Below are 15,303 nucleotides of genomic sequence, written 5' to 3' on the forward strand. Positions count from 1 at the left end.
ACATTGCCTGGTACTCAGAAGTTTAACGCAATGGCTCTGCTACTGTATGTATGTCTCGTTTCATGTCTTATGATTTTCCTGTGGTTAAAAAGCGCATAGAGGGGAAGGTATTTTTCATTTTCTTTATAGATCACGTGTTGTGTTTTCAGAGGTTGTTGCAAGATCAAAAGGCAAATGATTGCTACGGCTGAGTACATTTAGTTTTTATTAAAAAATAGCGCCATCTCTGATTAGATGCTCTGTGTCCTTTAGCTTACTGTTAGATAGCCACTCCCCACCTCAGGGCTTCCAGAATCTTGTATTACTTGACTTTATAGGCAGCCACACACTAGGCTCCTTCTTTTAATTTATTGTGGGATTAAAGAGCCTGAGTGAAGCTGACCTTGCTCCATTTTGGGGTTATAACAAATCTTGAGTGATAGAAAATTGCCCTAGCAGCTGAGAAAGTCAATCACTGTAGGCTCCCTAATTTCTCATTGGAGTCCTGGTGTGGCACTGTGGGATAGATAAAGCACTGGACCACAAGATCATTTTGAACCACAAGGTTGGCGGTTGAAACTCACCAGCCACTCCTTGGAAACACTATACAGGCTTGCTATGAGTCGGGACTGACTCAAGGGCACTAAACAAAACAACAACATGTTCTCAGCAGGGGCTATTTTAGAATGACTCAGGCAAACTGAAACATGTTCATTGGTGGTTGAGTAAACGGGGTGCAGCACGAAAGCAGTTAACATTTGAGATAGTTAATTTTATAAATGAGGCCAGTATGCCAGGTGGATAGGGGACAGAATCTCTGATGGTGGTCCTTTTCAGTGTAGTACAGCAGATTATAAACTCAAGTCTATCGGGTGCCTGTGTGCACATGTTATGGTGTTTGACACTCATACAGATTCAATAGATGGAAGGAACAAATAAGAGAGCACAGAGGATACGCAGCAGGCCCATGATTTAATCACTAGTGGCCGTCAGAGGCAAAACTTAGCCCCACACAGGAGCAGATCCCAAGAGTTAGTCCCTTTAATGCGCCTGTGTGCCTTTCTCAGCAGTGGGACACTGATAGGTCTGATTGATTGTTGTAAACAGTGCTGCCTATAGGTAAATGGTTCTCCAAGTCAGGTGATGGTAGCCAAACACCATTTGGGGTTTAGGCCATCCTTTTTCTCTCAAGAGTATAAACATGGGAAATGCTAGTCCACCCCATTCTTTATAAAAAGGCTGCACACTGGCAGGGCTGTGGGAGCGACTACACAGTCTGCTTGTGCTATTTTGGAAAGACCTCTGATCTGGGTGTCCTAGAGCAAGGGTTCTTAACCAAGGAGCCCCTCCTTAGAATTCCATCTGAAACTCCATGGAAGATGTATGTGTATATATCAATATTCGAAGGAATGACTTGCAAAAGGACTCATCGGATCCTCAAAAGGGTCTGTCATGTTAAAAGAATAAAAGAAATTGTAGATCCAGACTCTTCAGGGGTCCACAAAGTTGCTTTTGAACTGAGACAAACTACATCCCTTCCGAGCTCTATTGTTCCCACATCCAGAAAGATTTAGAACTCTCCTTACAGCTTTGAACATTCCAGAACACTAGAGAATAATCTTTAACTCCCTTGCATATAGACACTCAGGAATCTAACTCATTGCTAATCTCCAGGAGAAGCTCTGAAGAGACTTAAACTGGGGGAAGGGTGGGTCAGAGCCAGCCCTCCAGGCAGTTTCAGTAATTAGTGTCTGAGGCAGCCAGTTGTCTGACTGTTGAACTGGACACTCAGCAGGCAGGGACTCATACTGGCATAATTTCAATACTGACTCTAACCATAGGCCAAGACGTCTACCTAGTGATTTGAAATGTGGATCATTTGGCTTTCTCACTAGAACCTTGTAGATTCCATGTGTGGATGGATATATGTGTGTGCTTTCCGTGTCTGTGTGTCTGTATGTGTTTGTGTTTTCTGTGTGCCTGTGTGTATTTTCTGCTTTAGAGGTTGCTGTCTGCAGTGAGAGCCGCCACATTCACCATCTGCATTGACAGCTCCATAGCCATCCTTCACCTCCATTTTATCCTGTCGAAATGACAGAGCAGCTGAGCCATGGTGGCCAGCAGATAAACCTGTTATCTCCCATGCTCTCTGTGCCAGCAGCTCTCCCCATCTCCTTGGTGCATGAAAAATTGACACCACCTTGGGCTGAAATCTGTTCCTAGGGAAGCTACATTTATTAGTAGCTAATGAAACTCTGTATGTGCTTGTGTATAAAACTTGTGTTTTCCTGGCTGCAGACCCTGGTGTACCCTATGACAGGCCACAGCATCAGATGGAGTTGGAATGGACAGCTTCACAACTCCTATATTTGACAACCTGTCCTTTACTTAAAATCCCAAACAAATAGGTAAATACCATTTGCTCTTAATCTACCACTGCAGTTGATCGAGGTATCTCCTGCTCCAGGCTAGGATTTGCCATGGAAATGGAAATGCATGCTAATACGGCATGGTGCCAAGAAGCTGATTCTTCTGTACATCCCATTTTCCTCTTGGAAAATTAGTTCCTAGTACCCTCTTTGTCAGGAGGGGACCAGTTGCTGGAGAAAGATATGTTTGGTAGGGTGGAGCGTCAGAGAAAAGAGGAAGACCCCCAACGAAAAGATGGACTGGCCGAATGGCAGCATCAGTGGGCTCAAGCGTGGCAATAATAGTGAGGTTGGTCCAGGATCGGGCAGTGTTTCGTATTGCTGTGCATAGGGTCGCTATGAGTCGGTACCAACTCGATGGCACCTAACAACAACAACCCTCTTTGTATGCCAGCAACACACCCTGCAACCCACCCTTGTTAAAGAACACATTCTCCTGCAACTCTTTCTCATGCATCTCAATCCCACCGATTACAAGGTGAAAAGGGAAAATTATTGAGAAGCTCTGATTCAGTATTTGTGAAACTGCCTGAAACTTACAAAGTCTTTTCTTTATTTGAACTCAGGTAAAAATCTCTTCCAGAAGGAATAATTCAGTAAGAGAGGAGAAGGGTTGTTATTCCATGTCTTACTCCATATGGCTTTTTGCTTCATTTTACTCTCATCAAAACTGGTGTGTGTATGTGGGGGAGGAATTAATTCATATTTACATAGTGCCTGTTCCTTTCTTTGGAGTCCTGGTGTGGCACTGTGGGATAAAACATTGGATCATAAGGTCAGCAGTTCAAACTAACCAGCCACTCCTTGGAAACCGTATGCAGAACCGACTCCATGGTACTTAACAACACCACCTTCCTTCTTTAACAGTTTTGATGATTGTCTATGTTGGTTTAAATAGAAAATATATTTATTTCTACTTTTACATGTGAGACGTATAGAATGTAATGAGAAAAGCTTGGGTTCAAATTTAATCTCCCACCACTTCATACTCAAGGATGTGACCTTAAGTAATTTAAGTAATCTCTGAGTCTTGGATTCCATGTTTCTAAAATAGACATACCTTTCTCATAACTTATACTCAAATAAGTTAGTGTTGTAGATACACAATAAAAATAGTGACAGTTATTATTATACACTAGCCACTTTCATATGGAATCCTGGTTGGCAGTTCAAACTCACCAGCTGTTCCTTGAAACCCTGTACAGGGTTGCAATGAATCGGAACCTGCTCGACAGCACTTAACAACTTGCCAATAGGAATTTGAAGCAGTTTATAGCAAAGCAATATGGTAGTGCTAAATCTTAGCTTAGAGTAAGAATTTGTCAAAAGACAAATGTCAAACAAGAGAAAATATTTGCAACATATATGACAAAAGGATATTCTTAATTTAAAAAAACAAATCAAAATTGGGCTAAGAATAAGGTCAGACAATTAAAAAGAAAAATACAAATGTTTATCATATCAAAAGCAAACACATGCTTATCAAAAGAAGATCCTATCTTTCACCTGCAGCAAATCTTATCAACCATTCCTCCCACAACCCTCTCTACCACGTTCATTGTTGTTGTTGTGAAGTGCCTGCGAGTTGGTTCTGACTCATAGTGAACCTGTATGGAGTTTCCAAGGAGCAGCTGGTAAATTTAAACTGCCAACCTTGCATCCAGTGTTTATCCTACAGAGCCACACCAGGACTCTGTGAAGTTCATTGTTGTTTTGAAGTGCCTTGTTGTTGTTAAGGTCCATTGAGTCAGTTCCCACCCATAGCAACCCTGAACAGGGTTTCCAAGGCTATAAACCTTTATGGGAGCAGAAAGCCTCATCTTTCTCCCGCAGAGTAGCTGGTAGTTTCGAACTGCTGCTGACCTTATGGTTCGCAGCCTGATTCATAACCACTACACTACCAGAGCTCCTTGTGAAGTTCATTGGCAGGTCCTTTTTACTTTCCTTCTATCTGGTTGTTGGCTATGCCTATTGTTTTGTTTGTTTAAGGTTTTCCATGGTAGTTACCTCCATTATGAATCCATCTAAGTCAGGTATCCCTCTTCTGTGTTCCTCGAACCCACTGGGCCTCCCACAGTAATAGGACATGTCATACTACACTGTAATTAGTGGTTTGTTTTCCCTGCTAAAGATGGAGCTCTTTACAATTAGGGTAGTGTCTTGCTTGTTTTAGAATCCTGAACACCCAGCAGCACTTAAAAGTCACAGAAATAAGTACTCAGGGTGAGTGGGTAATATGAAACTTGAGTTCTATCTCTTCCATCACTGACTGAGCTGTGTAGACAAGTCACTTCTCTCTTGGCCTCAGTTTTTCCATCAGTACAATGAGAAAGTTGGAGTGAGTGGTTTTCTCTATTTTTTTCCATTACGGTGTTATGCACGTATGGAGAAAGACACACACACAGAAGTTGTTACCAGCTGTCATGTTGAGCAATTTTAAAGTTTCAAATTTGAAGTTAGAATTCACTGTGTTTATTATGGCCCGTCCCACATCTGTTCACCAACTGAAGAGATGAGAGCCATAGCCAACTTGCTTGGCCCAAGATTGCAGAGCTAATTATTTCTCCACTCTTCCTTTCTCTAACCCAAAGGTCAGAGAACTCTATCTGACATGTATCTTCAAAGACATTACTTTCTTGTCCTGCTCTCACCGTCGTGTCATGATGTTTATTTGCCTTCTTGTGGGCACAGAACCTGTTCGGTCGGCTCTGTACACTGTCACCTCAGCCCACTCCCTGTTCCCTGCCTTTCTTCTTTAGTCTGAGGTGGAGAGTAGATCACCTCAATCCTAGCTTTAACAGAAGAGTTGAACAAAAGATATAGGAGTGAGCCTGGGGTCTAGACTCGTATACTACCTCTTTCCACAATGTATTTTTAGAAAAACGCTTTATTACACTTGAAAACTAGAATTTATTGATTAGCGACATTTTATGGAAACTAATAGCTTGCCTAGAAAAAACCCTGAAGTAGGGAGTAAAAATTGTTAACTGAAGAGTTTGAGAGCATCTTAGCAATGCACAGATGATATTACTCAGCACAGGGAGTAGGTTCTGCATCCAACACAGTGAAGGCTATTAGAAGACATGAGACCGCTATCCCGAGGTAAAGAGTGATTTGTTTGCCCCACCACTGAAAGTTGATTAAGAACCTGCTTTACTCTCATTCATTCTGTAACACGATATTTACTAATACCTGCTATGTGCCTGGATTCCTCATGTGGTGCTGTAGGATAAGCACTTGACTGCTAACCGCAGGGTCAGCAATTCAAACCTACCAGCTGCTCCTCAGAAACCCTATACAGGGTTGCTGTGAGTTGGAATCAACTCTGTTGCACTTAACAACAACTATGTGCCTGGGGTACTGGTGTGATGATGTAGGATAACCACATCAGTGGTTCAAACCCACCAGCCACTCCTCAGTAGCCCTAGACAGGGTTGTTATGAGTTGGAACCCACTTACTTGATAGCACTTAATAGCAACAGTGCTATGTGCCTGGCATTGCTTTGAATGTAGAGATGTACAGGTGAAGAAAACAGAGTGAAGTCTCTGCCAATGAGGAGCCAAGGTTCTAATTGAAGGCAGTCAGTGTACAAAATACAGAAACAATACAGTATTTCAGGACTCAGTCTGCACTAAAGAGAGAAATAACGCAGATAAGAGGGACTAGGCAGTGTTGGGGCATTGCATTTTATTTATTTATTTTGGGGGGCAGGCATTGCATTTTAAATGGCGTATTCAAGGGAAAGCCTGTTTGAGAGGTAACAGGTGAGTGAAAGGCCTGAAAGAGGCACCCTTGTGGATAGCTGGTGAAAAGAGGGCGCAGCAAGTACAGGGGCCCTGAGGCAGGAGCATGCCTGACAGTAGAATCGACATTCAATGCTGGTGAGCTGGAGAGCCAGTGGTAGTATGCGGTGGAGTCAGTTCTGACTCATAGAGACCCTGTATAGGGTTTCCAAAGCTGTAAATCTTCATGGGAGCAAAAAGCCTCATCTTTCTTCCATGCAATGGCTGGTAGTTTAGAACTGCTGACCTTGAGGTTAGCAGCCCGACTCATAACCACTATGCTACCAGAGATCCATTGAAGATCCATTATAAACAGGGAATAACAGAATTTGACTTCAGGTTTTAACTTGATCCTTCTGGCTGCTCTATAGAGAAGCCAAGGGGGCAAGAATGAGACTTCCTCTGCCACAAGTAGACTATTGAACTTTTCCAGCCTGAGATGAAGGTGGTGTGCACCAGAGTAGTGGCAATACAGGTAGTCGTTAAGAGATTGTATCTAGACATAATTAGAATGTAAAGCTGACCGGATATCCTGTGGAACACATGAGAAAAACAAGTATCAAGAATCTCTTCAGTACTGGAGAACTCTCATGATTATTAGGAAAAAATGGGAAAGGCTTGGTTTGGGCCATATTAAGTTTAAAGCGCTTGTTAGCAACCAAGTGGGGAGAGAGAGAGCAGGTAGACAACCGAATATATGAGACAGCATTTAAGGAACAGCACTGATCTGTAGGAGTCCTGGTGTGGTGCTGTGGGTTAATGCACCAGGTTTCAAAGCCATTTGAACTGCAAGGTCGGCAGTTCAAGCTCACCAGCTGCTCCTCGGAACCCCTATAAGGTGTCCTCTATGGGGCGGAACCAATTCAACAGCACTTAACAGCAACAATAGTTGATCTGTAGATACACATTTGGGAGTTGTCAGCATGCAAATTGTTTTTAAAGTCATGGGACTGGGTGAGACCACCAGGAGTGTGGAAATTCCAAGAACTGGTTAACTTCAGCATTAAGAGATGAGGAGAATAAGGTGGTGGGAGATAACATAAGAAGAAGTAAAAGAAGAGGCTAAAATTATAACATGTTTACAGTAAAAGAAATAAGAATGTTTAATTGTGGCTTTCCTTAATAGTCAAGTGGATTTGGGGAAACTCAAGGTAATTTTGTATAAGTAGGTGTTGCTGATTAAATTGTGTGTAGCCCATAATATGTTTCATAAATCCTAACCTCTGTACTTGTGGTTCTAATTCCATTTGGGAATGGGTTGTCTTTTATTATGTTAACCAGGCAGGATTAGTGTAGGGTGTGTCTTGAGTCAATCTCTTGTGAAATAAAAAACAAATTAAGTAAATGAGCCTGCAGAGCTGGGGAAACACAGGTGCCACACCACATGAAGATCCCCAAGGAACCAAGGAACAGGGACCTTCCCCAGAGTCGACAGAGAGAGAGGGCCATACCTTAGAGCCATCGCCCTGGACTTCTGTTGTTCTTGTAGGTGCCATCAGGTTTGTTCTGACTCATAGCAACCCTGTGCACAACAAAACAAAACACTGTCCAGTCCTGCATCAACTTCACAGTCATTGCTATGCTTGAGACCATCAAACTTCTACTGTAGCAGTCCAGCTCAATGGGGCTCTTTCACTTTTTCTCTGACCCTCCACTTTACCAAGCATGATGCCCTTCTCCAGGGACGGGTCCCTCTTGATAATATTTCCAAAGTATGAGAGACGAAGGAGCATTCTGGCTGTACTTCTTTCAACACAAATTTATTTGCTCTTTTGGTGGTCCATGAACTGTTAATATTCTCCCCTAACACCATAACTCAAATGTGTCACTTTTTCTGTGGGCTTTATTCATTGTCCAATTTGTCCAACTTTCACATGCTTATGAGGTTATTGGAAATAGCATAGCTTAGGTCAGGTGCACCATAGTCCTCAAACTGACATCTTTGCTCTTGAATACTTTAAAGAGGTCTTGTGCCGCAGATTTTCCCAATGCAATACGTTGTTTGATTTTCTGACTGCTGCTTCCTTGATTGTTGGTGGTTGATCTAAGCAAAATGAAGTCTTTGACAACTTCAATCTTTTCTCCATTTACCTTGATGTTATTTCTTGGTCCAGTGGACTTCTAGCCTTCTAAAATACGAGGAGATAAATTTCTGTTTTTTAAAGCCACACACATGTGGTATTTCTGTTACAGCAGCACTAGATAACTAAAGCAATCTATATAAAGATGGTTTTCAATCCATTTTGAAAAATAATGTTTATTGTCCATGCTCTTAGTAAGCAGTTTATTTCAAAATAAACTTTCCTCTGCTATTTCTCTATGAATATACCTCTGCCACCTCCTTTTCAAGGTCATTATTCTTGATTTTTTTTTTTTTCTTGCTCTTTAGAAAAGCTTCTCTTTAAAACTTAAGCCTATAATAATGCACCCTTCAATCACCCTCTTCTTCCCAGAGTAAAACAAAACAAAAAATAACATTTCATAATAAAAGCTCTGGTGTATGTGAATTCAAAAAGCATTGATACATTTTGAAGTATGTAGTCCAGCTACTTTTAAACGTGATGTGGCAGTGTTAGCAGCACCAGAATGTAAGTGGTAGCTCTGGACCCCTGTCATATTTCTTATATAACTCGGGAGTATGTGCTTGGGAAAGTTATCAAGTAGCTTGAGAATTTGACAGAACATGTCTTCTTTGTTCATTATTTGTCCATCTCATGGCTGATATTTGTATTCTGTTCAGAGGTTATTTCTGTAAATGGAGGATTTGTTTGAGATTCTGTTGTGGACACTAAAAATCAATTAATTCTGGGCATAATGGAAATTCTAACTTAGTTCTGATTCACTTGCTTGCTCACGATGTCCTTGAGGATCTCATCCCTTTGGAATCTGTTTCTTGTGCACCTTGTGAAGTTCAGTTTTCCAATGACACAATTTGGATTCTTGTCTTATTAATCAATAGCAGCACTCAGCAAAGGCCTACTTATTCCTTCTTCAATAAAAGCTGACTAGCCTTGAAGAGAGATAATAATTACTGCTCTGATCTCAGCATGATCTCTTTTCCCCTTCCCAACCCAGAACATGTCTGTTCGATTCTGGCTTCCCTCCTGCGGAACCTGAGAGGACAGCAGCGGACCCGGCTCCTGAATAAGTTCACTGAAAACGACAGTGAGAAGGTGAGTGTTGTTGAGCTGCAGGAATAGGGTCTGAACTGGCAAGGACAGAGAGTGCTTGACCTGATGTGACCTGAAGGTGCACTGTGAGTGTTCCTGCCCTCAAATTCTTCGCCTCCCCACCCCCCCACCCCCCCAGCTGGGCCCCATTGCTTTGCATCTCAAAGGTTTTTCAGGTATTACTTCCTCTGCCAAAATACATTATCCTGGGACGAATGACACCATAAGTTGGTATTCTCTAACACTTTAGGAGGGTGGTTTGAACCCAATGAGGACAGATTATTACAGAATTTTGGAGGTGGGGAGAGTGGTGCACAGCACAACAAAATCTAAGTTAAGGGCATAGGTCTTGGATTCAGACATCTGGATTTGAGTCTGTTTTGCTACTTTTGAGACTTGTGCCATTCTGAGCCTCACTTTCCCTGACTATAAAATGGAAACAATAGTACCCCTCCTTTTCTTTCATTCTGTTTTGTGAAATAGGTCAAGGCTTACAGAACAGATCACATCTTCTCACTAACTGCAATCTCCACAATGAAACATCTCGTTTTCCACTTCTTCCCTGTGTTTTCTAGTTCCAGTCCTCCTTTTCTAACCCTTCTAAACTTTGTCCTTGAGTACATGCTGCCCTTTGGGTCTCAAATGGTTGATTGTCTAAGGTATGTATACCTCCTCAATAGACCTGTCAATTAATACAGCTAAAAACTGAACCTTGAGGGTGAGTTCAGCTCCATCTATGGGTGATTATGGGCCATAGTCTCTGGGATTGAGGTTGTTGTTGTTGTTGTTAAGTGCTGTTGAGTCGAGTTGGTTCCAACTCAATAGAGATCCTGTAAAGAGTTTTCAAGGAGCAGCTGGTGGGTTTGAACCAGCTATATTGATGGTAGTGGTGGTGGTGAAAATGAAGGTGATGATAATAATAAAATGGTAGAGCCTGTCCTAGGTGAACTCTGGAAGGTGGGATGATCATGTAAATGAGATTAGATGGCTAGTTGATGTTGTTGTTGTTGTTGTTGTTATGTGCCGTGGAGTCGGTTCCGACTCATAGCAACCCTGTACAGTGTTTCCAAGGCTGTAAATCTTTACGGGAGCAGAAAACCTCACCTTTTTCCCGCAGAACAGATGGTAGTTTCAAACTGCTGACCTTGCGGTTCGCAGCCCGATTCATAACTACTACGCTACCAGAGCTCCTTAGTTGATACTGTTAGCCTTAAAAATGTAAGAGTACTAAGCATGACCCCCAACGAAATGGGTTGGCCAAGTGGCAGCATCGTTGGACTCAAGCGTGTCAACAGTAGTGAGGTTGGCCCAGGATCGGGCGGTGTTTTGTTCTGCTGTACATAATAAGGTCGCTATGGGTCGGTACCAACTCGATGGCACCTAACAACAACAAGAAGCATGATTGAGTGGCTTCTGTTGATTGGTAATACCAGGTGCCCTTAATTTTTTACTGTGAGGTATCTACTCAGGTCCGTCCCTACCTCAGGGTTACGCACTTTTAGATGCGTAAAAGTAAGCATCCAGCACCCTTCCTCCCCCCACTTAATAACCTATAATCGCTTTTTCCTGCCTATATCCAAAGTGAGGAGTTCCAGTAGTTGAGCTGCCAACTGCAAGGTCAGCAGTTCAAATCTGCCAGCTACTCCTCAGGAGAAAGGCGAGGCTTTCTATTCCACAACACACAACCACCGCCACCATCCAAAGTGAGGCTGAATTACTTTCCTGTCTTGAGAAGGATTGAAGGCTGGCCTTTGAGCCTACCTCAAGCCTTTTTCCACTCTCACTAGCAGGGTAAAGAGGCTACTAGGTTCTGGCGCAGAACATCTTAGCACTCATGCCACATCCCTGGTGACCTCATTTAACTTCTCAGTTTTCATCTCATCGCCCTTAAAATGAAGATTGCTAGCTTTTCTGTCTGTCTCATCATGGCTTTGTGTGTATGTGTGTTCTTTATATTTTATTTTGTTGGTTTTTGAACAGTAGAGCACGTATCAACCCAGCAGTTTCTGCGTGTACACTTCAGTGACACTGACTGCATTCTTCAAACTGTGCCGCCATTCTCAGCCACCTTTTCTGAGTTGTTCCTCCCTCATTAACACACTGCCCCCTAAGATTTCAATCACATTTTTCAGTTGCTATTGCCAAGTTGAGCCCATATAGATGATCTTAGAAGAGTATCACCGTCAGGGTGGATGTTTCTTTACTAGTTGTTTGTACAAGGATAGCCAGAATGTTCCTTAAGACAAGCATGGTGAGACTTCATGTCCCATACTTTGGACATGTTATCAGGAGGTACTTGTCTCTGGAGAAGGACATCATGCTTGGCAAAGTAGAGGGTCAGCAAAAAAGAGGAACAACCTCAGTGAGATTGATGAACACAATGGCTACCGTAATGGACTTAAAAAAAGAAAAAAACAATGTGAGGATGGCACAGGACCAGGCAATGTTTCATTCTATTGTACATAAGGTCTCTGTAAGTCAGAACCAACTCAGTGGCACCTAACAACAACAACATGGTTTGGTTCTAAGAAAGTTTTAGGGGATATTTTTGGATTACGGTTTAAAGATTATCTCATCAGGGCAATAGTTTTAAGGGTTACTTTTGTTTTAAGGTTTAAGGAAATAATGGATGTGAAAATACTTAGAAAATTGATATATACGCGGTCTTACTGTCACTATTTTGGAGTCCGGGTGTGGCGCTGTGGGCTAATGCGTCAGATTACAAAGTCGTTTGAACAAGGTCGGTGGTTGAGGCTCACCAGCTGCTCCTTGGAAACCCTATGCAGACACGCTCGCTATGGGTTGGAATCAACTTGACAGCACTTAACAACAGCATTGTCACTGTTTTAGTCAGAGTTTGGGCACAGTTTTCCTGGACTGTCTGATGTCACATGGAAGCAGCATCTGCTATTAACCAATATCAGCTCCTGGGTAAATACCAGGGTTGCCAAGAGCCATGCTGGTGCCAACCTAATAAATAGATAGGTCAGCAATCTGGGCTTGCTCCACGGTGTTTCTCCAGTCATTTAGAAGTCTTATGGAAATAGAAACTTGTTCAGACCCAGTGAATGTTCCTCAGGCTATGTAGAAGCATGCCTTTTGCCAAGTTTAAAACAGATTTTTAAGTTATTGCTGAGCCAGTCAGTGGGTATTTTTGTGTGTGTGTGTTTTGATTTTTTTTTTTTTTTTTTTTAACTTGCTGAGGAGTTTTTCTTGCACTCTCTATCTCAAAAACACCCAAACAGATTTTACTCCGTCCTTTTTAAAATAAAAAAAGTCATCTCTGAGGCAGAATCTGAGCATGAAAGGTTTCAGTTTGAGAAAAGAAATTTCTATAAAGTTCTAAGTGACCACCAAGCATGTGACTTCAAACTGCTTCTCTTTGCAAGAAGGGACTTGAATTTTAATTGATTTATTTGTTTTAATCAACTTGAATTCATGGGAGCTTAAGAAGAAAGGACTAACTAGGGAGGGCACAGACTGTATGGCTCCTAAATGTTGCCTTTGTTCTGACCCAGCTCTTTGATCCATTCCTGAGCAGAGCTTCCAGCTGCTGTGAGAGACTCTCCCTCTGTAAGGAGTGACAGTGAAATGAATCGGAACGCCACTCTTCTCTTGCCTCGGTCTTCACTTTGCTTCTCGCTCCTCTCTCTTTCAGGTTGACAGACTGATGGAGTTGCATTTTAAATATCTAGATGCAATGCAGGTGGCTGACAAGAAGATTGAAGGGGAAAAACATGTACGTATCCCTGCCTTTATTTATTTATTTTTCTTAAAGCGTTTATTGTGCTTAAGACAAAAGTTTACACAGCAAATTTGTTTTCCAGTCAATAGTCGATGCACAAATTGTTCCGTGGCATTGGTTGCAAGTCCCACTATGTGTCAGTGTTCTCCGTATTTCTTCCCTGGGTCCCTGTTTCCGTACATCTGGTTTCCCTGTCCTTCGCTGTTGCCTCATCTTTGGTTTGGGGCAAATGTTACCCTTCTGCTCTCGTATAGTTGACTGTTCTAAAGAGCACATTCTTCCTGAGTGTTAGTTTCCAAGGAGCAGCTGGTGAGTTTGAACCGCTGACCTTGTGATTCAAATGACCTTGCTGTCCAGTGCTTATCCTACAGCGCCACACCAGGATGCCATTATTGTTGTTGTTGTTGTTAAGTACTGTGGAGCTGGTTCCAACTCATAGTGACCAGGATGCCATAAGTACCCTTAATAAAAAGCTTCTTTAAAAATCTGGCCAAAGTACGTTGAAATGATTTGGTATCATATTGGCAGTGTGTCTTAGTTCACACTCACGCTGTTTTCTGCAGTGATAAAAGGAAGCATTCTAAAGGGCCGTCTACCAAATGTGAGAGCTATAAGAGAACTGAGAGGTCATCAAATCTAGCTCCATCATTTACAGATGAAAAACTGGAGACAGAGAAGGGATGCATTTCAGCCAAGCCTACAACCAGATTCAGAATGACTGGCCCCCCTTTTCTTATGCTGATGGTTACTAAGGGGACTGAAACCTGCCAGATTTAGTTCTTGAGCAACTCTGATTACCATGGTGTTACCCTACCTTCTATATTTTCTCCTGTTTCCATTTTGTTCTCTAGTTTCTCATCTGTACTCCTTAATAAGGGCTAGTTTTCCTGCCTGCTGTTTAATGTATGAATTGTGTTCTCTTCCCTACAAAACATTCCTCAGTCCGTGGTCACGTTGCAAGATGATCCCTTGCTTGCTTTTTTCAACGCCTGCAGTAGACCTCATTCATTCTCCTTGTGGTCTTGATTTGCAGAATCCGTTCATTCTCTCTTCACTCGTCTTTCCTTAAAGATACACTTAAGGCTTTTGAACCTCAAGAGCCAGTTTCAGCACCCCTCCCATCTATGCTGAGATAGCCCCGCTTCATGGCAGAGCTTTGTGCCTTGGGAATCTCATAACACTTTTCCTCAAGCTATGCCTTGGGCCAGGGTGAGAGACTAGAGCTTGGAGGAAGACAGTGACCTGCTTCTTTGTGTCCTGTGTCTCTTCACCCCTTCTTACCCACCCTTCCTTTTCTCAAAATATAACTTCATTTATGCCTGTGTTTATAAATGCCAGTAGATAAGTTATGTTCTCTTTCCTACTTTTACCAACTGTTTTTCATTCTTGTAATTTTCCTGTGATCCTTAAACCTAGTAAGTCCTCAGATGCTTGTCAATTAATAGAATTGATTGACTGGGACTTGCTTCTTTTATGCAGTGATACTACCACAAGATAAAAGACAGAGACTAAATTCTGAGGCTAGACTTCAAATACTACCAGGTTCCAAACACAGCTCTTCTTTCACTCCACACAGCCCACTCTCTCTGCTTTGTTCTTTCATTAGACTTTCCTTTTCCATCTTTTCTTTCCTATACAGTAACATGATGGACACCTAATGATTATTAAAGTGCCAGAGTAATATATTCTTTCCGTTTGTCTGAATGGTCATTAGAAACAAATTGAAATGTCCATAGACTATTGTAGGGAAAAAGGCATGAACCATAGGACTCCAGCTCTGATGAGGGGTGCTAGAAGCACCAGCCATAGGGCCTGGAATGTTAGTGTTGACACCACCTGGAAATCACTGCCTAACCATGTTTTGTCACTGCCTCATGTGGCCTCAGTTTCTTAGCTCTCAAGTGGTATTGATTATAGCAGAGGTGATCTCCAATGTCCCCTTCAGTTTAATTTTTGTCCCTAAGACTCGGTTGAATGTCCTTTGGGAACAAACAGTGGATTCAAAGCACAGCTGGAGATTGATCAGCAGTTGGACTGTGTCTAGACAGAGGAGTAGCAGTCTAGTGGTAAGGCTGGGCATGACGTGAGAATTCACATAGCTCGAGGTTTGAATTCCATCTCCTCCACTTCTAGCTCTGTGTCCTTGGACAAATGAGTTAACCTCTCAGAGCTTTGATCCTCTCACCTGTAAAATGGG

At 42.3% G+C, this 15,303-nt stretch overlaps 1 protein-coding gene across 1 annotated transcript in view; it reads left to right on the top strand.

Moving 5' to 3' along the window:
• Positions 1-15,303, top strand: part of CTNNBL1 (catenin, beta like 1) — a 223,862-nt gene that overhangs the window by 179,703 nt on the left and 28,856 nt on the right. The window contains exons 12-13 of the mRNA XM_006874728.1: positions 9,267-9,364; positions 13,020-13,100. Coding sequence (XP_006874790.1) covers positions 9,267-9,364; positions 13,020-13,100 — 179 coding nt within the window. The remainder of the gene's footprint in view (positions 1-9,266; positions 9,365-13,019; positions 13,101-15,303) is intronic.

The sequence above is a fragment of the Chrysochloris asiatica genome, unplaced genomic scaffold, assembly GCF_000296735.1.
Source record: "Chrysochloris asiatica unplaced genomic scaffold, ChrAsi1.0 scaffold00296, whole genome shotgun sequence".
Classification (NCBI taxonomy): Eukaryota; Metazoa; Chordata; class Mammalia; order Afrosoricida; family Chrysochloridae; genus Chrysochloris; species Chrysochloris asiatica.